Here is a 24,570-nt window from a genome sequence, read left to right as displayed (position 1 = left end):
TGAAACCACAGAGGAATTGGGGAAATGAGCAAGAGTGCTTCTTTCTTAATTAAGCTGATATCAGCACAAGGGTAATGGAGAAAGATACTGAGGACACTCAACATGAAAACTGTCAGGGGAGATATAAAGAGAGATCATTTGCAGTATTTTTAAAATTTTATCTTTGTGTGTGTGTGTGTGTGTGTGTGTGTGTGTGTGAGAGAGAGAGAGAGAGAGAGAGAGAGAGAGAAAGAGAGAGAGAGAGAGAGAGAGGGAGAGAGAATGGGTATGCCAGGATTGCAACTTCAGATGCATGTGCCACCATGTACATCTGGCTTATGTGGGTCCTGGGGAATTGAACCTGGGTCCCTTGGTTTTGCAGGCAATCATCTTAACCACGAAGCTATCTCTCCAGCCTGTGCAGTATTTTTTTTTTTTTAATCTATCAAGAAACTGAGATCCAGACATGTTCAAGGTAGGCTGTAGCTAATTATAATGAGTACTTTAAAAAAATTCCTTGAACCATTGCTTCTTAGCTCTATATATTAAATCACATTTTTTTTGTAGAAAATTCTGTCAAAGACACAGATTTTGCCATTAATCATTATCTAGTATTTCTCACACATGTGTATTATTTGTAAGAAAAAATTGAACGAGAAAATGAATGATTTAGTATAAACCTACTGATAAGAAAAGTTACAGAAAACATATACCATAGCAACAAAAATACTTTGTATTTCTTTAATATATGAAGAATAGCATGTAATCAAACTGTAAGTATCAAGAATCATATTTCTTTTACTGGAAGAAACTATAAAAGAAGTTGGTTTGGATGAACATAGCTCACTAGGGATCCTCATTGTATACTGTATGTACTTTAAATTACAGAAAAAGAAAATGAGGAGTTATTTCTAACATTTTCTCAGGCCATATGAGCCTGGAACTTAAAAAGGGCCATATAAATGGTAATAACCTGTATTTTTAGCTTTTGATTCCTCTGTCCATTACAAACCTACTACCATACTCATTCCCAGTGGAATCTCCAGGGGGTCCCTCCCTATTTCTGTCAAGTACCTGTGGGTTTATGGTATATTATTTTCATCCTCTACCTAAAGCCCCATGTTGTTAGGCTGGCTGCTCTCAGAGGGGACATAACCTTTGCTCTCAGTTGGTAGCTGGTAGTTTTCCCCTACTACCATTGCTTCTGATTTCTCTCTTGGAGTTCTTGATGTGAGCCAAGCAGAAATAGGATAACGCCATCTCCCTTTAGGGTTATGTATTAAGCTCAAAGCAGGGCAAAGTTTTTCCTTATATTTTTCACTTTATTTTTTAAATAGCCATTTTTAGTAGTTCATTTTATTGCTGAGATTTGAGCCTGTGAGAGTAGCTATAGCAGGGACAATGCTGGGAAATGATTAAATGCTGTGTATCACCTTGTCTTGCCCTTGGTTCCTTATTCAAATGGTCTTTCACCCTGTTTGTTCTATAATTCTGCTAGAAGGGCCCTGAAACCTAGCAAAAAACCAAACTATGAATACTTAGTGCTGATGTTTTCTTCTTTTATTTTCAATTATCTTTCTTTTTTTCTTGTATTCTTGACTTTTCTTTCTTTGGCTAATTGCATATCTTTTATTTTTAGTTCACAAAGTGAAAACTGCTTTGAAAAGCAAAACTCCTCAGGTCCTTAGAAAGGAAGAAGAGGAAGGAAACCCACTGAAGCAGTTATGCATTTCCCGTCAGAAGAGGAATATTCCATTTCCCTCTGGTGTGATAGATATCACATTAGCTGATGTTTCCTAGGCCTGAGAAATAAAGACTGGAACTCATGTTGTATGCACAGAACAAAACAAATCTAAACTGAGATCCCAAAGAGATGCTTACAATTATTCAAGGAGCCAGAGTTGGCTGATTTGCATTTGTGAGCAACAAGTATCTGGGAGCACTCCTGTTTCAGAGTGAGATGGATGGTCCCCACTCTGAAGTGAGACTCCTAGGAAGATTTGTAGGAGGGAACATCCTCTTCATTCACATTCCATCATCTCCTAAAATAACTAAAAGCCCATAAATATCTAAAAGAAGATGAATGCTCACCTGGTGGTTTGCTAACTATTCGTAGGGAGATGTTCTCAGTCAGATAACACTTTTAGAAGGCAGAACAATTTGGGGACAAAGATGCAGTCATCAGGTGTGAAGAGACCTGGTATTTTCTTCTATAAACTATGGTTACTTTTCAGGGAAACCTCCCTTCTCTCCCTCTCTGTTGGCTCCTATATTAGTAAGCATAGATCCCATCTCTAAAATTTAGGTGCTATGATTGTAAAATGTGTCATCACACCCCCTGGGTTTCTCCAGATCCAATGGAAAAATTTTCAATTCTGAGGAGAGATGAAAGGTTTTTCCTTACATTTGTTCAGCACTGTGTATGTGCCAGAGACAATCAAAGGCACTCATTACATATGTCATTTAATTTCTGATGATGATGATGGTGATGGTGACACTTATGAAGCACTTGCCTCTAATTCCTTCTAATTAGATTGTGCATTGTCAGACATTTACGTACTCATCACAAACTATATGAAGTTCATAATCACGATCTTCCTTTTCCAGGTGACCAAGCAGGAATTGAAGAAACAAAGCAAAACACCAGTTTGTAGAACTGATCTCAGTACTTATAGACAGTTGTTTTATCTTTACAAAGAGATTGAGGTTCCACTGATGACCAGAAGTTGCATGATTTAGATAATGTTAGAGCATGTGAGTAACATACCTGGAAATTATTATTATTATTATTATTTCTCCTTCTTACTGCTTTGCTGCTTTGTCTTCTTAGAGACAACCTTGCTTTGTTCTGAGCTGCAGAGAGTGACTTTTAAGTTTTTTTTTTTAATTTTATTTATTTGTTTGGGAGCTACAGAGAGAGAGAGAGAGAGAGAGACAGAGAGAGAGAGAGAGAGAGAGAGAGAGAGAGAGAGAGAGAGAGAAAGAGAGAGAGAGGGAGGGAGGGAGGGATAGGGAGAGAATGGGCAGGCCAGGGCTTCCAGCCACTCACTGCAAATGAACTCCAGACACTTGCGTCCCCTTGTGCATCTGGCTAACATGGGTCCTGGGGAATTCAGCCTTGAACCGGTGTCCTTCAGCTTCACAGGCAAGTGCTTAACCACTAAGCCTTTTCTCCAGCCCCAGAGCATGACTTTTAATGAAAGATAAGTTTATCGGATGAAAAGGAGACTAATGCGATACTTGGGATGCTTTGCAGTAAGTAAATTCTCATTTTCTTCCATTCAACTTGCTACAGTAACAACTACTTCAGACTGTTTGAAACAGCATGGGTGTGGACAATCTTAATTTTACTGCTTAGGGAATATACACTGGAGACCAACAAAATTTTCATTTAGTTTCCGAAGCATAGGCCAGAAATTGGACATATTTAGACAATGGATTTCCTCATCAGCCTCCTCCACTCCTTCCCATTTTCATTATATATTAGAACATTATTACTTTAGGAGAAAAATGGGCTTAAAATTGGGTCAGCATAAAAAATATAAGAAATGTCAATGCCAACCAGTTATTTTCCTAAGTAGATTAGACCTACAGTATCAATTCAATGTAAGTTCATGGACTTGAGTAGAGCAGAGCTTTTCTTCATTTCCCTTCAATAATAATGAATCTCAGGAACTGTTTTGGAATTTTCAGACTTCCCCTGTAAAAGGAAGAGGCCAGAAGAGAAAATGATTATTTCTAAATAATAACTGAATTTAAAGCTGGATGCTCATGTTTGTAAGCAAGAAGAATGTGGTGTCTATTCCTACTATATGTTGGGAAGATGAGGGATACATGCAAGCAAGCAACTCTAAGTCTTTTTCTGGAAGAGTTAGTCTACCAAGAGAAATGAGGTGTAAGGCTGGAGGTGAGCATTCCACTCCTTAATTGTTTACCTTCGGCCTATTCACATACATTTGGGCAAGTGCTTTTATAGGGACATACTAAGGGATTCAGAGTTATCTTCATTACTGAGGAGGGAGCAGGTATGTTGTAGCAATTGCTATTGCATGATTGCAGCTGAGTTTTAAACCCAGATGGTTCCAATGCCCTGTGCCTGTGCTTCTCTCCTATACTTAACTGCTGATTGGTAGGATACTGCTTTAAAATAACTTATCAGATATTCTTTTATGGAAGTTCAAATTTTGTGTAGGTAACTTACTAATTTGTACAATAGTTTGAAATTGTAATTTTTAATTTGGGATATTTTGAAGAATCTTCAGAAAATAAAATTATTTTTAGATTTTTCAAAGCAATTATACATAATAAAGCATTAACTATATCGTGTGCCTCTTCTATCCCCCAGTGGGCTTTGGGTGAGGGATAGACAAGGTTTAGCTGTCATTTGACTATATTAATTGGTTATTATGGTTTTGAATTTTGACTTGTGTTCTTCAGATTGTCTATATCATGCCCCCAAACCCAAAAGAGTCTCAAGTGAAGTAGGTACAATAGAGGAAGAAATGTCCTCTATTTTTCCTTGGCCAAGCCTAAGTTAGAGTGCTATTTACATTTCTGCACAGTGTACATTAAGACAAGTACAAGTAATCTGGATACATTTAAGAAAAGTTGGATAGCCAAAGGGAAATGATATTTCAGTATTTGGATAGCCGATAAAAAGGCTTAAAGGTTGAGATGGCCTTCCCACATTAGAAGACTTGTCTAATGGAAGAGGGAAGTAGGTTGGTTCTATGTGGCTCCAAGGCTGTGAGATTTATCTTTACATGGAAGAATTTTCTGTCAAACCTATGTAGAATTTTCTATAGAAAGTGATGATTCCTAGCAATTGATGCTTCTGGAGTTTTTAATGAGGCATAAAGGAATCATTTTAGAGGGAATTGAAGCATAGTATGAGGACTGAATTTCACTCCCATAGTTCTTTCCAACCCTGAGTATCTCAGCAACTGGTAGATTGACCAGCTAGTCTAGGGTTGGGCTGTGGCTTGAGGGGCTGATTATAGAGCGGGTGGGAAGGATCCATAATATCAGAGAAATTATTTTGTTCATTATCATTTTGCTCTGCCATTATGCTTTGCTTGTTTGGTATGTATGTAGTATGTGTTATATGGTATGTGCTTGTATAATAGATAGATATTGTACCCCATGCACTGGTGTGTGGAGGTCATAAGAGAGCATCAACTGCTCTCCTCTAGTGGTGTTCCATTTTGTTTACTTGAGTCAGAGTCTCACACTGACTCTGGAGTTGCCATTTTCTGCCATATTGGCTGACAACTGAACTCCAGTTATCTCTGTCTTTACTCCTCTCCCTTCCTCACAGGACAGGGGTTACAGGCATGCATGGCCAACTCCAGAGCTCCAGCTGTCTCAGACCCTCTCAGACTCTTATGCTTGTGTGATCCATTGAGCCATCTCCCCCTTACTTTGCCTTTTCTGTGTCCTACAGATGTCTAAAATAGACTGTGGGCCCTACGGATCTGAGGCTACAACTGAATATTTGCTAATCTTCCACTTACCACATCATTTCATTGAGCTGGGGTTTTAACACTGTTATTTGACAATAAATTCATCATATTTCAAATACTGTCAGGCTTAAACAATATGGCTCTCTAGTTTGGGTTCATATAAAAACTCTAATTTTATGTTTATAGCACTTGGAGTCAAAGTTTTTTTTTTTTGGCGGGGGGAGGGGGAGAATAGATTTGAGTTAGAGACAGAAAACAAGTCAGAGCTTCCATACACAATTTAAAGATGTTTTGAAAGTTTTCAAGTGCTAGGTCTCTGCTTCAAGCATGAATCTTTACTTGTTAAGACAATGTTGAGATTCTGATCCCTTTTATCTGCTAGAGAATGTAATGAAAATAATAGGGTTTTGCTCATAACTACAACTGAATTCCTATAATGACAAGCAGTAAATATTTCAGGTAAAAAAGTAAGAGGTTGGCAGACATTATGTGCTTGTGGCAGAATCTAATCTTCAACTGTCTCAGTTGACATACCTACAGTAAGTTTCTCTCAATCCATTATATAACTATAGCAGAAAAGCATAATTTATGGATCAAGAGACATTTAAGGTATGGCATTTTTAGTAGGTCATGTTACCCTCCATTGTGGATATACTGTCCATCTCTTAGAAGGAGCACTGAGACCATTGCCAGACTCCATTAATGTTATTTACTCCCAAGAACTGATGTCAAGAATATTGAGTCTACGGAGAAGATTCCCAAAACTTCTACCAAATGGGTTTGAAGGACGATGCAGCTTAGTTGAGACTAATCCTTTGGGCCAGAGGTCATTCTAAGAGCCAGTAATATCTGAGATGGTATTATAAGGTGTGCTTCTCTTGCTTGTAATGTACATGCAGAGCTAAGCCCCTAATGGGAAGGTTTTTCTCACAGTTATGAGTTTTGTTATAATTTCAGGGCTCCATTGAAATTAACACGTTGGTTACTAGGTGCTTATTTGAATTTTCATGAGTCTCAATTCAACATTAGTAATTTGGATATATATATGACATATAATACATTCTTATTGCATTGCTTTACTCAAGTCCATCTAAGGAAGATTTAGACCATTGATAATTTATAAGGAAGTTGAATATTTAATTATTTTTTTATGTTTGATATTTTCTTACCACTAACCTCAACATATCCCTTCTTACATATATGCTATTTATTCTTTATCTTACCTCTGCATCTGTTATCTCATTAAAAAAATAGCCTAATTTGTGAGGTTGTGGAGATGGCACTTGCTATACAAGCATGACTACCTAATTCAATGCCCCGCACCTACATAAAAAGTGTACTGCTAAGGGGAATGGACACAGGAGGTGTTGCAGTCTGGTTCGCATTGCTGGTAGAAATCACCTAACCAAGAGCAGCTTCTGGGAAAAAGAGTTTTATTTTGGCTTACAGGCTCGAGGGGAAGCTTCATGATGGCAGGGGGAAACGATGGCATGAGCAGAGGGTGGACATCACCCCCTGGCCAACATAAGATGGACCATAGCAACAGGAGGGTGTGCCAAACACTGGCAAGGGGAAACTGGCTATAAAGCCCTTAAGCCCGCCCCCAGCAATACACTCCCTCCAGGAGGCATTAATTCCCAAATATCCATCAGCTGGGAACCTAGCATTCAGAACACCTAAGTTTATGGGGGACACCTGAATCAAACCACCACATTCCGCCCCTGGCCCCCATAAACTGATATCCATACATGATGTAAAATACAATGCTTTCAGTCTTACTTTAAAAGTCCCCATAGTTTTTATCAATCTCAATGATGTTCATATATCCCCATAATTCAAGATCTTTTAACTGAGCCATAATACCAAAATATAACCTCAAAAAACCCAGAATGGCACAGAATAAATATTCACACTGCAATAGATGGCATTGGGCATAGCAAAGAAACATTCAACCAATACAAGATTTAAAACAACCAGGGCAAACATCAAACTCTGTAGCTTCAACTCCAGCAACTCTAGCCAGTGACAAGTCTTCAAGTCCGATAATTCTAACCAGCAACAAGTCTCTGGCATTCCAATTCCGCCCCTCCAGCTAGGCTACTCACAGTCCTGGGAGCTTCATCGGGGCCGGCAGCTCCTTGGCCGCCATCTCATGGTCCCGGCATCTCCACTGGGTCTCCACTGCAAGCCATGGTTCATCCTCATGGCCAAACCTCACAGTCCATAGTTCTTACTGGCTTCAGGTCTTTCAGCTCTGACCAGGATAGACCATCAAGCTGTACTTACAGCACTGCAAGGCATCTCTGAGGCCAAGGTTTCAACTCCTTCCACATTCCTCTTGAAAATCAGCTTCAAAAGGCCGAAGCCACACAGTCAGGTGTCTAGCAGCAATCCCACTCCTCGGTACCACTTTACTGTTGCAGTCCGGTTCGCATTGCTGGTAGAAATCACCTAACCAAGAGCAGCTTCTGGGAAAAAGAGTTTTATTTTGGCTTACAGGCTCGAGGGGAAGCTTCACGATGGCAGGGGAAAACGATGGCATGAGCAGAGGGTGGACATCACCCCCTGGCCAACATAAGATGGACCATAGCAACAGGAGGGTGTGCCAAACACTGGCAAGGGGAACCTGGCTATAAAGCCCTTAAGCCCGCCCCCAACAATACACTCCCTCCAGGAGGCATTAATTCCCAAATATCCATCAGCTGGGAACCTAGCATTCAGAACACCTAAGTTTATGGGGGACACCTGAATCAAACCACCACAGGAGGATTGCTAGACCTTACTGGGCCAGTTAGTATTCATCACATGCACACCCAAATATACAACACACACTGCATACACACACTAAAAAGCCCAATTTTCAGCTTGTTTTCTCTTAGCCCTTTCTTAAATTTTGGCTGACAATGTTTTAACTTAATGTATCAGTTCTCACAAAGATACTTACACTTGAAGACAAACAATTTAAGGCTAAAGACTGAAAGCACTGAATCTATAGATAAATTTTAAGTAATGATTTTTTGATGGAGAGGTAGGTTGTTGAGTTGACTGCACAGGACAAATGGGCTCTCACTTTCTCACTTTGCATCAGATATATTGGTGATAGGTTTGGGAGATGCTTCCTTTTCCAGAAGAAGACAGAAATAGCTCTTGTTTTATCACATATGTATTTGCTTTTTGACATTTTCATACATATGCATTACATTTTGATCACATGTACTGCATATTGCCTTCCTGTATCCCCTCTGTCTCACTGCACTCCCTTCTGTCTCTTACCACAGAAGAGAATGACTCCCCTTCCCTGGCAACTACTAACTGTTATTAGTTCTTTAGGAGGTAAGTGGCCTCCAAAGCCCTTTCCCTATCTATTACAGAATGTTGCCAGACTCCATAATTTATAGCATGTCTTGTTCACTTAGGCAGTGAGAACTTTTATGTGATGGTGTGAGGAACAATGTAAGAGGAAATAGTTGGATAACTGTTTGGACTGGGAGAAAGACCCAATAGTTTGACTAAGTTTTTTTTTTTTTTTTTTTTTGAAGGCCCAAGGTGTGCATATAAGGTTGTGTGTGTATGAGATGGTGAGTGTATATGGTAGTGTGTGCATAAATAATGTGTTGTGCATATAACACAGTGTATGTATAGTCTAGTGGTGTGTGTATAATCTGTGTGTATAAGATGGTGCATGTACACGTGTGAAATAGCGGCACACAGTCTCTGTGGGTAACAAACTGTTCTCTGATTAGACATAAGGCTGGCTCAGTAGGAGAGATCTCATATCTGGTACTGGAAACCAAGTCAGAATCTCATAGTTTGGAAATGCAGACTTCAGAAAAAAGCTCCAACTGCTCTCTGGAGAAGAAGAGTGCCTTGGACACCATAAAAATCTCTCAAATACATTTGCATACCCCTTTTAATCCAAGATACTGTTACTCTTGTTTCGGGAGAATCTGCTTTACTTTGCAAATGGCAGAGAAAATAGAGAAGAGCCTAGATCCATCAACAAGAAAAGAAGATAGTGGACTGTCCACCACAGATGTGCTACCTCTATCACAGCTGTCAAGAAAGACAATGACAGTCATTTGTCCACAATCTGGGGAAAGGTAGAAGCTTGCTTCTAGCTTATTAGATGGGCAGTGCATCTGCATTATCATAATAATACATAAATAATTCTTCTATATATGTGTTGGTTTTCATCATGGAAAAATATTTGGCAGACAAGATCTCTTTAAAATAATAGCAGCAAAAACTATTTGTAAATCAATGTTTCGGAACCATTTGTTTCTTTGCACAGTACTACAAGCAAACAGGATTGCACTGGACATTTATCCTAGTGTGCAGCTCTGTAGAGGTGGGCATGCTATTATATGTGCTTTTATCTCAGCCAGAGCTCTGTGGCCACTGCCACCACCATTATTCACAGACCTGGACTGTCAACAAGATAATCGAAATAGCAAAGTGGGAATCAAGAGTTTTTCGGCCATTTCATGAAGTCTTAGAAAGATCACTTACTGTGTATTCCTTATATTCAAAATAGAAGACTAATGTAGTTAATCTTCACCAGGTCAAACATTTCCAAAGGAAGTAAAATTATTTTCCAGTTCCTTTGCAGTTTAAGGCAAGTGCTTTAGGCATTTCTAAACTTTCCCTCCTGAATTTATTATAAAAAGTAAAACAAATCAGGAAGTGAAAATCCCTATAATGACAAAAGCATTATCCCTGTGTGGAAATCCCAGTATTATATAGTGGAAAAGTTCTTGATTATAGTACAACAGGTGTGAGTTTTACACTTAGTTTGATTGCATTTCCTGGCTAATAACTTTTGTGTGGTTGGAATAAGTAGGACTTCTAGGCTAGAACATTCTGTGCCAGTCTGAGACTTTCCAGTAGTCTCTTTCATGCTGCAATGGCTCCTGACAAGTTTCCTGATGGCGGTGGCTTTGTCTGCCTGCACACAGGAGGGACAGACTCCTAGCTAACCTGCAGTGGGCACACATCAGGAGCAAGAAGACATTCTAAACCACTGAGACTTGGGAAGCATGTATCTTTGTATCTACATGTCTATCTCTGAGTGTATTAGAATAAATTTAGTTTTGATTGGTAAATGTGGTGAATGGGACAAAATAGTGGTTGTAGAAGGTCTTTTGTCCTTAACTTAAAACTTTAGAGACCTTTTTATAGACAGATGTCAAAGTCTGAGGAGAAATAAGTTTCCCATCATACTATCCAGACAGTCCATACTGACATATGGGCTGAGCAGCCTCTTGATGGAGATGCTGTAGAATTCAAAGAGTGGAAGGTGGTCGGGTGAGAAAACTTCAAAGCCTGTGAAGCATGAAGATATTTAGATCTGCTTTTCCCAAGATGAACCCTTGCATCTTGAACTTATGCAGTTAGGTGTAGTCGATGAAGTGTGTTCTTTAGTATTATCTCTTTTGTCTTTCCATGGAGACTTGTATAGTGCTACAGCAAAGTGGTTTTGAAGGAGAAGCAAGACAATTCATTTAACCCCACAGCTCAAAGCTCTGTCTTTCAACGAACATTTCCTGTAGTGCTCCATTCAAATCAACAAATTGGCATAGGGCTAGAGAGATGGCTTAGCGGTTAAGCACTTGCCTGTGAAACGTAAGGACCCTGGTTCAAGGCTCGATTCTCCAGGACCCACGTTAGCCAGATGTACAAGGGGGCGCACGTGTCTTGAGTTCATTTGCAGTGGCTGGAGGCCCTGTTGCACCCATTCTCTCTTTCTGTCTCTATCTGCCTCTTTCTCTGTCTGTCACTCTCAAATAAATAAATAAATAAATAAATAAATAAATAAATAAATAAAATGAACAACAACAACAACAAAAACTTTAAAAAAATAAAAAAAGGAAATTGGCATAAATATTGTCAAGATTCTAGACAGTTCTGTCATCACAAAGATTCCTTGTGTTGTCCTCTTATAGACATTCCATTTTCTTGCCACCTTCATCTCTCCCTTAATCACTGCAGACATTAATCATTTCTCCACTTTTATAACTTGTCATTACAACAACAATGCTTTATAAATGGATTAAATTTTTTGTAGTGCTTATAAAAATCTCAGGATAGCTCTTTGAAGATTCATCCAAGGTCATCTCTTTTTACTGCTGAGTAGTATTTCATAATGTGAATACAGTACACTTTATCCACTCACTCACTAGAGAACAACTGCATTGTTTTCAGTTTTTGGCTAGTATGAAAAGAGTTATAAACCTTCTTTGGACACTTTTTTTGTATAGACTTTTCATTTCATTGGGTTTCCTTAAAAATATAAATTCTTGGTCAAGGATAGTTACATATATTTTAAGACCCATTTTCCTCCCTGTAAATATCATTTCACATTCTTGCCAGAAACATATGAGTGATCCAGTTTTTTTCATATTCATATTAGCATTTGTCATGGTCGCTATTTTGGATTTTAGCAATCAGGATAAGTTCTTAGTGCTATCTTGGTATAGTTTTACTTTGTACTTTCCTAATGGTTAAAGATACTGAAATAATTCTATGTTATTACCATCTGTTCATCCTCCCCAGTAATACATCTATTCCTTTCTTTTGTTCATTTTCTAGTTTGATTAGTTTAATGCTAAGGTTTTAGAGTTCTAAAAAATATATTACTGATCTTCATCCATTGTTAGAATTCAGTTTATAAATACTTTATCATGGTCTGTTGATTTCATGCTTCTCAATGAGATCTTTCCCAGAGCAAATGGTTTTAATTTTGATGATATCTAGTTCATCCATGATTTTCTTTTATGGATTATGTTTTTAGTTTCAAATCTAGTGATTTTTAGCTTTGTCTTAGACCCTGAAGATTGTTCTTCCTTTTCTTTTCTTTTCTTTTTTTTTTTTTTACTAGGTAGGATCTCACTCTAGGCTAGACCAGGCTGACCTGGAATTCACTGTGTAGTCTCAGGCTGGCCTTGAACTCACAGAAATCCTCCTACCTCTGCCTCCCAAGTGCTGGGATTAAAGGCATGCCCCACCATGCCTGGATTCTTCTTCCTTTTTAATACTTAAAATTTTATAGCTTAACTATGAGCCCATGATCTATTACTTTACTAGGTTTACTATAACTCTGTGAGTCCATGGAGTTAACTTTTATATAAAATGTGAAGTTGTGTTGAGGAAGAGATTCATTTTTCATTATGGCTACACAGTTGCTTCAGTACCATTTAAAGGCTCTTTCCTCTATTGAATTGCTTTCCAGTGTTGTCAATAATCACTTAGGTATATTTGTGTAAACTTACCTGTATCATTTCTATTCTGTTCAATTTATCTGTAGATAGGAGCAGGTTTATTTCTTCATTTCTCATTAGCATGGCATCTGTACCTTGGCCAATTGTCTTGATTATTGTAGCAAATAGCACCATAAAATAGAGCTATTTTTATTCTTTTTTAAAATTGCTATATTTTGTCTTTACATATAAACTTTAGAACAATCATGTCTATAACTACAAAAAGTCAGTCTGGGATTTTGATAGGCATTCCCTTAAATCTGTAGATTAATTTGTGGAGATTTGGATCTTTATTATATTGAGCCCTCCAACCTAACAATACAGACTGTGCCCTAGTTCTCTGCTTTATTTAGTTATTGTTTTATAATTTTCAGCATGAAAGTCTTATAAACAATTTGTTAAAATCATGTCTACTTCACTATTTGAGTAGTTGTAAATGGTACTGTTATAGTTTTGGTGTTCAAGCATACATTGTGACCATCTGTGGATTTATCAAATATGGAGTGGATAACATTTGTAAAATGATGCTGAACAAGTGCAGAATTTTTCTTGTTACAAGAAAATTTCCATAGCAGTTATTGTATACTAGATACTATCAACATTCCAGAGAATAGAGCAGGATATGTATAGTTTATGAGCAGATTTCCACTATTTTATATAAAGTTCTTGAGTAGTCATGGACTTTTGAATCTGCAGGAAATCTTAGAACTAATTTCCCATGGATACTGAAGGATGACTGTAAGTGAATATTGTGACTTTATCTTCTACACTGTAACCATACTGAATTCTTTTTTTCTTTCTTTCTTTTTCTGGTTTTTCAAAGTAGGGTCTCACTCTAGCCCAGGCAGACCTGGAATTTACTATGGAGTCTCAGGGTGGCCTTGAACTCATGGCGATCCTCCTGCCTCTGCCTCCCGAGTGCTGAGATTAAAGGCGTGTGTCGCCATGCCTGGCCTGGATTCTTTTAATTAGGTTTAGGATCTTTTTTCTCCCTCCCTCCATAGTCCTTCCCTTCATCTTCTTTGATGTTCTTAATTCCTTAGGATTTATTTCACAATAATATTGCCTGTCAATAGGAGCAGGTTTACTTAATTCTTATTTGTATGGATTTTGTTTCCTTTACCTGCTTTATTTCCCTGGCTAGAACTTCTTTATGCTAAGAGCATTCTCTTTAAGAGTAGTGAGAGGGCTGGAGAGATGGCTTAGCGGTTAAGCGCTTGCCTGTGAAGCCTAAGGACCCCGGTTTGAGGCTCGGTTCCCCAGGTCCCACGTTAGCCAGATGCACAAGGGGGCGCACGCGTCTGGAGTTCGTTTGCAGAGGCTGGAAGCCCTGGCGCGCCCATTCTCTCTCTCTCCCTCTATCTGTCTTTCTCTCTGTGTCTGTCGCTCTCAAATAAATAAATAAATAATTAAAAAAAAAAAGAGTAGTGAGAGCAAACACATTTGTTGGGCTTGCATTCTTAGGGGGAAATTCAGTAGTTTACCATTAGGTATAAAGGTGGCCTAGTTTACGTATATTTCCTTAATAACTGTGGAAATTCCCCTGTATTCATATTTTTTGTGAATATGTATATCTGTCTTTCTGTTTGTGTGTGTTTAAGTGTGTGCATGTAGAGGGCAGAGGGCAACATTAAGTGACCTTTCTCAGGCACCATGCACCTTTTTTCAGACAGGGTCACTTACTGGCTTGAAATTTACCAAGTAGATTAGACTGTATGGGCAGTAAGCCCCAGAAATATGTTAGTGTCTACCTTCCTAGTGCTAGAATTATAAGTGTGTCATCATGCCTCACTTTTTTACATGAGTTCTTGGAATTTAACTCAAGTCTTTATGTTTATGAAGAAAACACTCTACTGACTTGAGCTAATTCCCCAGCCCTTTCACAATCTGGGAATGCAAAATCCAGGATCAAAAGGTCCCATTGGTTCAGCTCCCACAAGGCCTAGCAGCAGACAGCTTTTCACATCACCATGGGAATGCATGAGGAAGCCTGGCTTGTTCTTATTCTGAAAAACACATGGGGCATCATAAGAACTATCTGGATCCCTTTTGAGGGCATTTTTCCAGTACTTCAAGGCTCCCCCATTAGGCCTCACTTCTTAAAATAATCTACCCCTCTCCATACTACCACACTGGGGACCAAGTCTTCAATACATAGTCTTTGGGTGATTCTCATACCATATCTGAACTATAACAAAGCAATGTAAGTTTTCTTTTTTAAGTGCATTATGCTGATTGAGTTTCAAATACTACATTGGCCTTGAATGCTTGGAAATAGACCTCACTTGTCCATGTTGTGTAATTATTTTTATATATTACTGAATTCTATTTCTAATACTTTGTAAGGAGTGTTGCATTTATATTCATGAGGGATACTGGCAGTTTTTATATTATGCTTTCTTAATTTTGGTATTAGGGTATTATTATATTCATGGAAAATTGAGAAGTCTTTTCTTTTTTATTTTTTTTTAGAGAGAGAGAGAGAGGGAGTGAGGCAGAGAGAGACCGAGAGAGAGAGAGAAAGAGAGAGAGAGAGAGAGAGAGAGAGAGAGAGAGAGAGAGAGAGAGAGAGAGGAGAGATAGAGAATTAGTGTGCCAGGGCCTCAGCCACTGCAATTGAACTCCAGACACTTGAGCTACCTACTCATGTGTGCCCTTGTGTGTACCTCACCTTTGTGTATCTGGATAATGTGGGATCTGGAGAGTCAAACATGGGTCCTTAGGCTTTGCAGGCAAGAGTCTTAACCACTAAGCCATCTCTTCAGCCCAAGAAGTCTATTCTTTCTGGAAAAGGCTTTGTAGAATTGGCAATAATTCTTAAAACTTTGACAGAATTCTCTAGTGGAACCATGTGGTTATAGATATTTCCTTTTTGGAAGCTTAATGATAACACTTTTGATTCTTTTGTATTTCAGGGTCATGAAATTGATTTTATGTTTGGTGAATTGGCTTGCTTGTGCCTTTTGAGGAATCTGTCCATTTCATTAGGTTGTCAAATTTATGTATGTAGACTTTATGAGATTTTTAGCCTTTTCATATCTATAGGGTGTGTTGTGGTATCTTATGTTTCATTATTTAAAAAATATTTTGTTTGTCTATTTATTTGATTTATTTTTATTTATTTATTTGAGAGTGACAGAGAAAGAGGGAGGGAGGGGGAGGGGGGGAGGGAGGGAGGGAGGAAGAGAGAACGGATGTGCCAGGGCCTCCAGCCACTAACCAAACTCCAGAAGTATGTGCCACCTTGTAAAGCTGGCTTTATGTGGGTACTGGGGAATCAAACCTGGGTCTTTAGACTTTGCAGGTAAGTGCCTTAATTTCTAAGCCATCTCTCCCTCCCTAATGTTTTATTCTGGAAATGAATAATTTCCTTGGAATAGAAGTATCTTTGGTTTGTTTTTGATAAGTATGTATTTTTTAACTACACAGACTATATGTTTGTAATACAATTCCAATAACTCAGAGCTTATAAAGAGTAAAGTCCTCTTCCATTGTCCTATGGATTCTTTTCATCTCACTCCTTGTACCATAATAATGAATCTTTACAGTTTAGGTTGTGTCCTTCCAGGACTGAAATTCCTAGCTCTGAGTAGTCCATAGCTGCCTAGTGGACACTTTCTTCAGGGATAATGTAGAATGTTTGATGGTGAACTTTGTTGTGGAGGAAGTCAAAGTGGATAGAGGATAGAAGGTGAAACCTTCCTTATCTTAAAAGTAATAAGGAATGTAAGATAGGCCCTCAATGCTAATTTTTATCCTTGTTACTATGTTTCCTATTTAGAATGAAAACTAGTATCAAGTAGTTTGACTTGTCTTGTTCAGTGTCATAATATTGTTTAATGTCCCTGTGTATTTTAGTGTTCCCTTACACATCTTAGCCTTGCCCTTAGTAGTAGAGGATTCATGGATATACCAGACTATAGTATCCAAATCAAGACGAAAATAACATCATGAATTCTTAAAATTGCTCTGCTTTTGAAGAGTGGCAATGGTCTCACTAGATCTGCCATGTATCTAGGCTACTCAGATCCACAGTGCCTCCATATGTTACCCAGGCCACTACTCAGGGAAATATTTACAGTGGGTTCTCTTCATAGAGTCTCAGGTGTAGACATCTAGGAGCCTTGGAGATGAAAAATGTCTAATTTGTCAGCAAGAATAGTATTTCATGTCTTCACAACTCCACTTAATTTAAGCCTTTGTCTTATTTGGGTCCTGTATGAATTTCTAACCATACCTTTTTGGAAATTATGTAAGACTTTGGTGTTGAGAGTGGCTTATGGAAGTATATGGCTTTTGTTCAGATGCTCATCAACTATTGCCATGACTCCTTTAGGTTTTGGGACTCCTGTGCCATGAGTGGGACAGATTGGCATGATTCTGTTTTATTTATATCTCCTTTTGGAATTTATTATTCTTTTTGTTTTATTGACAATTTTCACACATGTTTATAATGTATTTTGATTACAATCTTATCTCCTCTTGCTGCCTTCTCTTGTACTTTCAACCCATCTTGACTTCCACTGAGTGCCTTCTTTCCAACTAGTCCTCCTCCTATTTAGATGTCTTTTCTCTCTTGTCTGTTCTTCCTCTTTGGTTGTTTGTTTCCTTCCTTCCTTCCTTCCTTCCTTCCTTCCTTCCTTCCTTCCTTCCTTCCTTCCTTCCTTCCTTCCTTCCTTCCTTCCTTCCTTCCTTTGTCTCTGCCATCCATGATGGAATATTGATAGGCCCAATATATTTTTGTGCACATCTTGTATAGGAACTGACAGTTATTGTGAGGTTGAAAGCAATGTCCGCTTCATGTCTAAAATACAGTATTCCAAAGGTTCCTCCCCATTCTGTGGCTCTTACATTCTTTTTACCCCCTGTTCTGCAATGTTCCTTAATTTTTGTAGAGGGTACTATGGATATTTAATTTAGTGTTGAGCACTCAATAGTCATTTATTCTTAGCACTTAGTCAATTTTGAGAATCCTTAGTAGTTACTACCATCTGAAAAAAGAAGCTTCTTTGACTGAAAGAAGTGAGAGAAACATTAATCTTATGAGTATACATATTTAGAAGAAAATTTAGCCAAACAATAATAGTAGTTTCCCTCCTAGGGGCTATGCTATTAATAGCCATGGACTTTTGGCTAGGTTTTTAGCACGAGGTGTGAATTCCTTTCCATGGAGTGGCCCTCAAATGCAATCAGAGAAATTGGTTACTTCCATAAGAGTTACGCTATTATTGCACCACTGGACATATGTTTCCTGGCCAGTTCTGTAGTTAAGTCCACTGGTGGATAAGACTATTGATGATTTTTCTCTTCCAGATACCTGCAAATCACTTTCTAGCACCATGGCAGTTATGGAGTAGGGAGGAGGCTTCCAATTCATGTTCAGCTTGATTTCTCAGTGTCCTGCAACCAATCCATCTTGTGTCTTCAGCAATAGGGTCTTGCCATCTAGTCTTGGTAAGTAACCAAGTGCATTAACAATATTCAATATTGTTTTGAGAGCCTCAGAGATGCTTGGAATTTTTACCACTTCTATCTTTCTAACTAAACTTCAGGACCCCCTTCCTCCATTATCAACAGATCTTTCATTCTCTGATTTAATTAGCATTTCCATACCTCTGGTAGGATAAATTGGGAATGAATGTATGATTTCAAAAATTCTGCTTGTGTTGTTTCTGCTTCAGCATTCCCTGTTCTGCACTGTTTAGGGTTTCAGAGTCAAGATTGTCAGCAAGGTATTGCTGCTTTCAGCCCTGCCATTCCTCTGCTCTGAGTAGTGAGTCTGCTACCTGCTTGAGGGCAGAAATGAAAGGGTGAAGTAAAAGGGGAAAAGAAAAAAAATTAAACAGAAACATGTTAACATCTAAAAATATTCTGCCACATTTGAAAGACGAGAGAGTTGAATATATTATAGAGGTTCCATTGGGAAAAGGAATTGTTCTTGAACATGGGGTTTCTGCAGTTGCAGAGCCTGTGTTGGACTGAGGCCCATGGAATGCTCTGATGTCATCATGAGGTCAGAGAATCCTTCAGTGAGCCTGGTGACCTTTGAACCTTAACAGCCATGCAGTGTAGTGATCACTGGGCAGGGCTGCTACTTGGTTAAGTGATCTGAGTGCCTCAGCCATTTATGAAACTTGGTTATTTTTATTTAAATTAACTTATCTTAACAGATTTCCTGAACACCAGCAAGGGCTGACCAACCTGTAGGGAAAAGGTGGAACTAGAAACTAAGCATCCTTTAAGGGATTGTTCTGGTTGATACTATGAAACGGCGACAAAAGAGGAAACATCTGGAAATTGAAGAGTCCCAGGAAGCTGATGAGAAGGCAGGAGGTATGTGCTGGGCAGCTTGTCTGGGGCACATGGGCCTGAACAGCTCGAGCTTTATCTAGGAAGAAGGAATTGAGAACACATACTCTTGAAGGGGAGAGAGGGAAAGAGAGAGAGAGGAAGAGAGAGAGAGAGAGGAAGAGAGAGAGATACCTGGTAACAGCTGATGTTACCCAAATCCATCCTGAGGGTACATTGATGTGAGACAGAACAAGAAATCCAGATCCTGGGCTGGAGAGATTGTTTATTGGTTAAGGCTCATGATTGTGAAGCCTAAGGACCCAGTCTGTGATTCTCCAGGTCCCACATAAGACAGATGCACATGGTGGCAACATGCATTTGGAGTTCATTTGCAGTGGTTAGAGGCCCTGACATGCCCATTCTCTATCTCCCCTCTGCCCGTCTTGAATAAGTAAATAAATAAAAATAAAATCTTAAAAAAATTCTAGATCCTCATGATGGAAAGCGTCAGCCTTTTTCTATATACTTCTTTCCTGAATGCTGGCACATGGAACTATGGACACTATTTGATTCAGGGGTGCAGTTTTGCTGAACTATCTGAGTGCTTCTCTTTTTTGCTTTTTCCCCTGGGGTCTCTGAGTAGGACCTGAGAATAGGGGCTGATAGAAATCTCTAACACAGATTAGATCCTTTCAGGAAAGGGTGAAAAGTAGTCTAATGATTTATGGGGACTTGTAAAGACCCAAACTGTGAAATGAAATGATTGTTAGAAAGGCTAAGACTTTGTCTAGGATGGATGTCATTGAAAGTGCGAAGGTTTTACTCCTTCCATGGAAAGTGGAAAATAGTGGTCCATTGGAGTTTGTAAATGCATAGGTTTGGGGCTTTCCAGGGGAAATGACAAGGAGGAAAAGGTTCTTTCAGAGACCAAGAACATAATCATATGGGTGAAACTCACCAGGATCCTGGGATCGTAGAGAACATTGATAGCTGTCAACTTATTTCCTTGGCTGCATGGTACTTAGATATATTAAATGGAAGTAAGTGGCTCTCTCTAAAGTGGGCAGTCATGTGTTGGAGTTGGGACCCAACCTAGACATCCAGCTGGAGGCTTCCACCCACACTGGAGCCCAACAGCTTCCATAGACCCAGGGATCTGAAGACTCTAGGATGATTCCAGAGAATGGAGGCTCAGACTGTAGGCACACTTCCATGGGGCTGGGACAGGAAAGGGAAGCCAATACTTTTTCCTTCAAATCTCCCCTTCTGTCTAGTTGTGTTTGTTAGGAGGAGGAGTGGTGGGACAAGGGTGGTAGAGCAATCACCAGTTGTGAAGTCTATGAGGAAAAGTTCCTGTTACCTAGACCTTGCTGAGCCTCAGTACATATGACAGTATATTCACTTTTTTTGTAAGGGCGTCCATGAGAATACTCACTCATGTCCCATTAAATTAAAAAACTAGTGATCAAAGTACTTGATGCCCAGTTAAATTTGAATTTCAAGTAAGCCATTTTTTAGAGTAATTATATCCTATGCAGTATTCAGTATATATTCATGCTAAAAATTACTTATGGCTTCTGAAATCCAAATTCATCCAAACATCCTAGGTATTATTTGGAAGCCCTAATTAAAGGGGTAGAAAAGAATATAGGAAATACATAAAATGTGCTAAAATAAGAAAATTTAATAAGTCACACATAAGTGGTTTATTAAACTACCGAGAACACATAGTTATATAGGCACACCTTCCATTCACTACATGCACATATAGCCTGTGTGTGACAATCTTCTCTTCCCACACTAAAATCTGATGCATATATGGTGTATGTCCTTAACTCTCACACAAACATGGCCAACCTCAAAAATTCTCTAGATATTTCTATAAGGACCAGGTACATATCACAGCATGTTACATTTGTAGCACAATGTGTATGTAGTAATACTGGACCCACTTTGTAATTGCACATTTTAGTAAACTATATATGCTTTTCTATTTATTAGAGAGAGGGGAGAGAGAGAGAGAGAAAGGGAGAATGGGCACATCAGGGCCTCTAGCCACCGCAAACGAACTCCAGATGTATGCGCCACCATGTGCATCTGGCTTACGTGGGACCTGGAGAACTGAACCTGGGTCCTTAGGCTTCACAGGCATGCGCCTTAACTGCTAAGCCATCTCTCCAGCCCAGGTCTGTATTTTTAACAAAACACTAATAAAATTAGTTTTGTCTATGCTTAAGTGCTGATATGGCCACTGAGAGTGAAACTTCATGCCACATGTGCTCATAATACCTGATATGTACCAGGCACTCAGTAAATATTTTTTTTAGATAGGTGTTACAAGCATACTCAACCACAAGATTTCTGTGCCTTTTGTGCTTTCCTCAGGAATTTCAAAGTCACAAGAGGATGTCCCTCAGCCTGAATTCACTGGCGTGAACAAAGTCCAGAGTCCAGGGGTAGGGGAGGTCTCCTCTGCCTCTGAATACTTCTCCTGTGTTTCTTCTCCATACAATCTTATCCATCGTAGTAAGGGTGCGAAGATTCTTCAGTGTGAGACTCTGGGTATGGGGCTTGTTGGGTGTGAAACTTTTTGGGTGGGGGCTCCTTAGGTATGGTGCAAGGAGGCTTATAGATTCATACATGAAACTGAGAGGAAGTACAGGGCAGTTTAAGGTAGTCAGGGATCTATGGAGGAACTCAGGGGAGCACAAACATGAGTTTGATGTGGGAGAGCATAAGCCATGGAATGATCATGGTGGGGAGTTAGACAGTGGCTAGAAAGGTCTGGGCTTGGCACATCAGGTTAAAGACCAGATTAAGTACCTTCAGAGGAATGATGTCTTTGCTTTTATAGTAAGACACAATTCTGAAGCATATACTTACAGCCAACATACCTAACACGTAGCCACACTCCACACAGATGAAAACCCTGTTAGTACACACACACAACATGAAAATACATGACCCATGATGCTGTCCTCTTACAACATATGCCGTGTTCCACAGACACCACACCACTGAAGTCACCAAATCCCATCTTCAATAGCATGCACAATCTATCTTTACTCCATACATTCCACATCCCTGTGTGTGCACATTCTGTCAGTATCCCTGTTCACACAAATGATGGCACATATACCACCCCATAAAGTGACAACAAGCTCAGCACACAACTACATTATACCAAGGTCTCTTCTCTCATGCCACATACATTCATGCTTGCATTCCCTGTTTCCTGCAGGCTCTGTACATGTTCTTATGTTTCTAATTTCCCTTCTCAGGAATCCGGAAATTACAACGAGACAGTCCCAAGCCCAGATCACCCCTAGCCCTAGTTCAGGAAGGAGGGGAGACTACTGCCCCCTCACAGCATGCCTCCTCGTCCTGTCCATCTTATAAGACTTGTGTGTCCTCTCTGCATACACACACACAGGAAAGGGGCATGAAAATATACTACATGCAGGTGCAAATGAGAAAAGGTGTGGCTGTCTCTTGGGAGACAGAGGAATCCTCAGAATCCCTAGAAAAGCATCCAAGGATGGAAGAAGTGACCCTTCCTGAGGGTGTATGGGTAGGTACTCCCCCTTCTGATGTGTCCACCAGAAACCTCCTGTCGGACAGTGAGCCCAGTGGGGAAGAGAAAGAACATGAGGAAAAGACAGAGTCAGAAAGCCTACCAGGGTCACCCACAGTTGAGGAGAGACCCAGGGCCAAGACACCTGACTGGTTGGTGACCATGGAGAATGGCTTCAGGTGCATGGCCTGCTGCAGGGTCTTTACCACCATGGACAGCCTCCGGGAGCATGTGCAGTATGGGATCAGGGAGGGCTTCAGCTGCCACGTCTTCCATCTCACCATGGCTCAGCTGATAGGCAATGTGGAATCAGAGAGCATCCAGGAGGAGGAGGACAATGACAACGAGGAAGAAAAGAAACAAAAAGAAAAGGGGAACGAGGAGCAACAACCCACTGAGGAAGACCTTGGCATGAAGAAACCCTGGAGCCAATGTCCAGGCTATGTGTTTGATTCTCCAAAGGACAGAAGTGAGCAGGGGCTGGGTCTGCTGAGGGATCTGTCTCTCCAATCTATGTTTGGGCCTCCATCAGGGAGAGAGTGGGGTTTGCCAGTTCTGAGAACTATGGAAGGGGGATAACTGAGCCATCTGCTTCTTGCTCAGGAATCTTACATGACTGTAAATTGGGTTATCCTGAGCTTTCCAGCTCCTGCAAGAAGTTCAGACAATATCCAAGGTCTAGCAGAGCACCTTTCCTTATTAAGTAAGAAGTGTCTTTATTTTGGTTTCCACTCAGCAACTGAGATTCCTAGCCCAGAAGATCCTGGAAGATGGGGTGACCTTCTCTTGGTAGAGGTAAGGCCCTAAGTAAGAGAAAGGCTCAGAACAGACTACCAAATAGAAAGTCTCTGAAATAGAGAGCAAGACTCTTTTGGGTTATTTGGTAGCTCTGCATCTGAGTGAACTTGTGGTTTATACTCAGTGCTTGAGGCTGTTGACTAGGTTCTTTCTCAGTACCTCTGTGACTGTCCTTTATCTTAAGAGGAAACACTGTAGCCATTCTGGGCAGAGAGCTCAGCACAGCTTCAAGTGCCAGCGCTCACCTGCAGGTGATTGGGGCCCCAGCAGAATCAGAGGTTTAGGTCTTCAGCCTGAGCTGGCCCCCACTCTGGTTCATGGACATGGATACAGAGAGAGAGAGAGACAGGGAAGTGAGGTCTCAAGAAACCTAGACATTTTCTAGAACTTTCATTTTGCTGAAGTTGATTAGGACATGAATTAACTGTGGGTTTTGCATGACTCTGACTTTAAGATAAAAGCAAAGGGTAATTGACTAGTGGAGGTCATGCCACTTCTTCTCTGTTCCTGTTACCTCTTTTATTTTCTCATCCTCAGGAAGAAGAAAGGACCATTGAGACTGCAGCAGCAGCAGAATGCCAATAGTGTAAAGAAGGACCAAGGGGCCAAACAGTCTAATGTATCAACATCATATGGAATAAAGATTGTTTTCCAAACCTCGTCTGTTAAAATTCAGTTAGAAAATTAATCTATCTATCCACCTGTCCATCTCTGGCAGTTTGTGAATGAACACTATAGATATCTCCAATATTTTCTAAAGGCACCAGTCAATACTCAATACCCAAGCTCCAGGAAATGATCATGAATCTGTATGACAATTTTTTCCAAGGCTAGATTTCACATTTTATAGGAGATCAGGAAAAATTCTACTGGGTTCAGAAGAAATAACTAGAAAATAGGCACTGTGGAAAGCATGCTTATTGGGCCATGGTTGAAAGCATGGAGCAGGGTTTGGCTGGAGAAAGGACGCTTCATGGTTCTGGAGGGTGGTATGCATGATCATGATGTTGTCGGGTTTTCAAAGGGTGAGGGGTCATAACATGTCTTTCTAATCTGAATAGGGGAAAAGCAGGCCCTAGAGGAAAGATGGAGTTAGGAAATAATTTGAAATTAAGAGTTTTCATTAGTTTAAACAACATTCTAATTCCAAAGTCCCATAGGTTGCTGGAGAGCCTGTAGTAGATCTTTATGAAGCTTTATTGAGTCAGAA

The 24,570-nt window shown here is 39.8% G+C and overlaps 1 protein-coding gene across 6 annotated transcripts; it reads left to right on the top strand.

Annotated features, from left to right (window-relative positions):
• The first annotated feature begins 443 nt into the window (after positions 1–443).
• On the top strand, positions 444–24,570 carry Fam170a (family with sequence similarity 170 member A). 6 transcript variants are annotated; one of them, XM_045132738.1, is made up of 10 exons: positions 444–454; positions 1,619–1,744; positions 2,587–2,733; positions 3,673–3,886; positions 18,011–18,151; positions 18,868–19,030; positions 21,374–21,520; positions 22,270–23,031; positions 23,299–23,357; positions 23,898–24,570. In XM_045132738.1, exons 6-10 carry the CDS (start codon positions 18,961–18,963, stop codon positions 23,943–23,945), a joined length of 1,086 nt encoding a protein of 361 aa, XP_044988673.1. In that variant the 5' UTR covers positions 444–454; positions 1,619–1,744; positions 2,587–2,733; positions 3,673–3,886; positions 18,011–18,151; positions 18,868–18,960; the 3' UTR covers positions 23,946–24,570. The 6 variants fall into 6 exon arrangements, 2 of the variants coding, with proteins under 2 accessions (XP_044988673.1, XP_044988672.1); XM_045132737.1 differs by having other exon boundaries at positions 21,374–21,550; XR_006633196.1 differs by having other exon boundaries at positions 22,270–23,357; positions 23,898–23,967.

Source organism: Jaculus jaculus, chromosome 13 (assembly GCF_020740685.1).
Source record: "Jaculus jaculus isolate mJacJac1 chromosome 13, mJacJac1.mat.Y.cur, whole genome shotgun sequence".
NCBI lineage: Eukaryota > Metazoa > Chordata > Mammalia > Rodentia > Dipodidae > Jaculus > Jaculus jaculus.
The sequence above is the reverse complement of the archived record's forward strand: the minus strand, read 5'-3'. Positions and strand labels throughout refer to the sequence as shown.

Bases quoted from the DNA above. Each gene is read 5' to 3' on its own strand.
- Fam170a (XM_045132737.1), top strand. From the start codon at position 18,961: ATGAAACGGCGACAAAAGAGGAAACATCTGGAAATTGAAGAGTCCCAG. The intron at 19,031-21,373 runs GTATGTGCTGGG...TGCTTTCCTCAG, and splicing joins AGCTGATGAGAAGGCAGGAG to GAATTTCAAAGTCACAAGAG. The intron at 23,032-23,298 runs GTGAGCAGGGGC...GTTTCCACTCAG, and splicing joins TGATTCTCCAAAGGACAGAA to CAACTGAGATTCCTAGCCCA.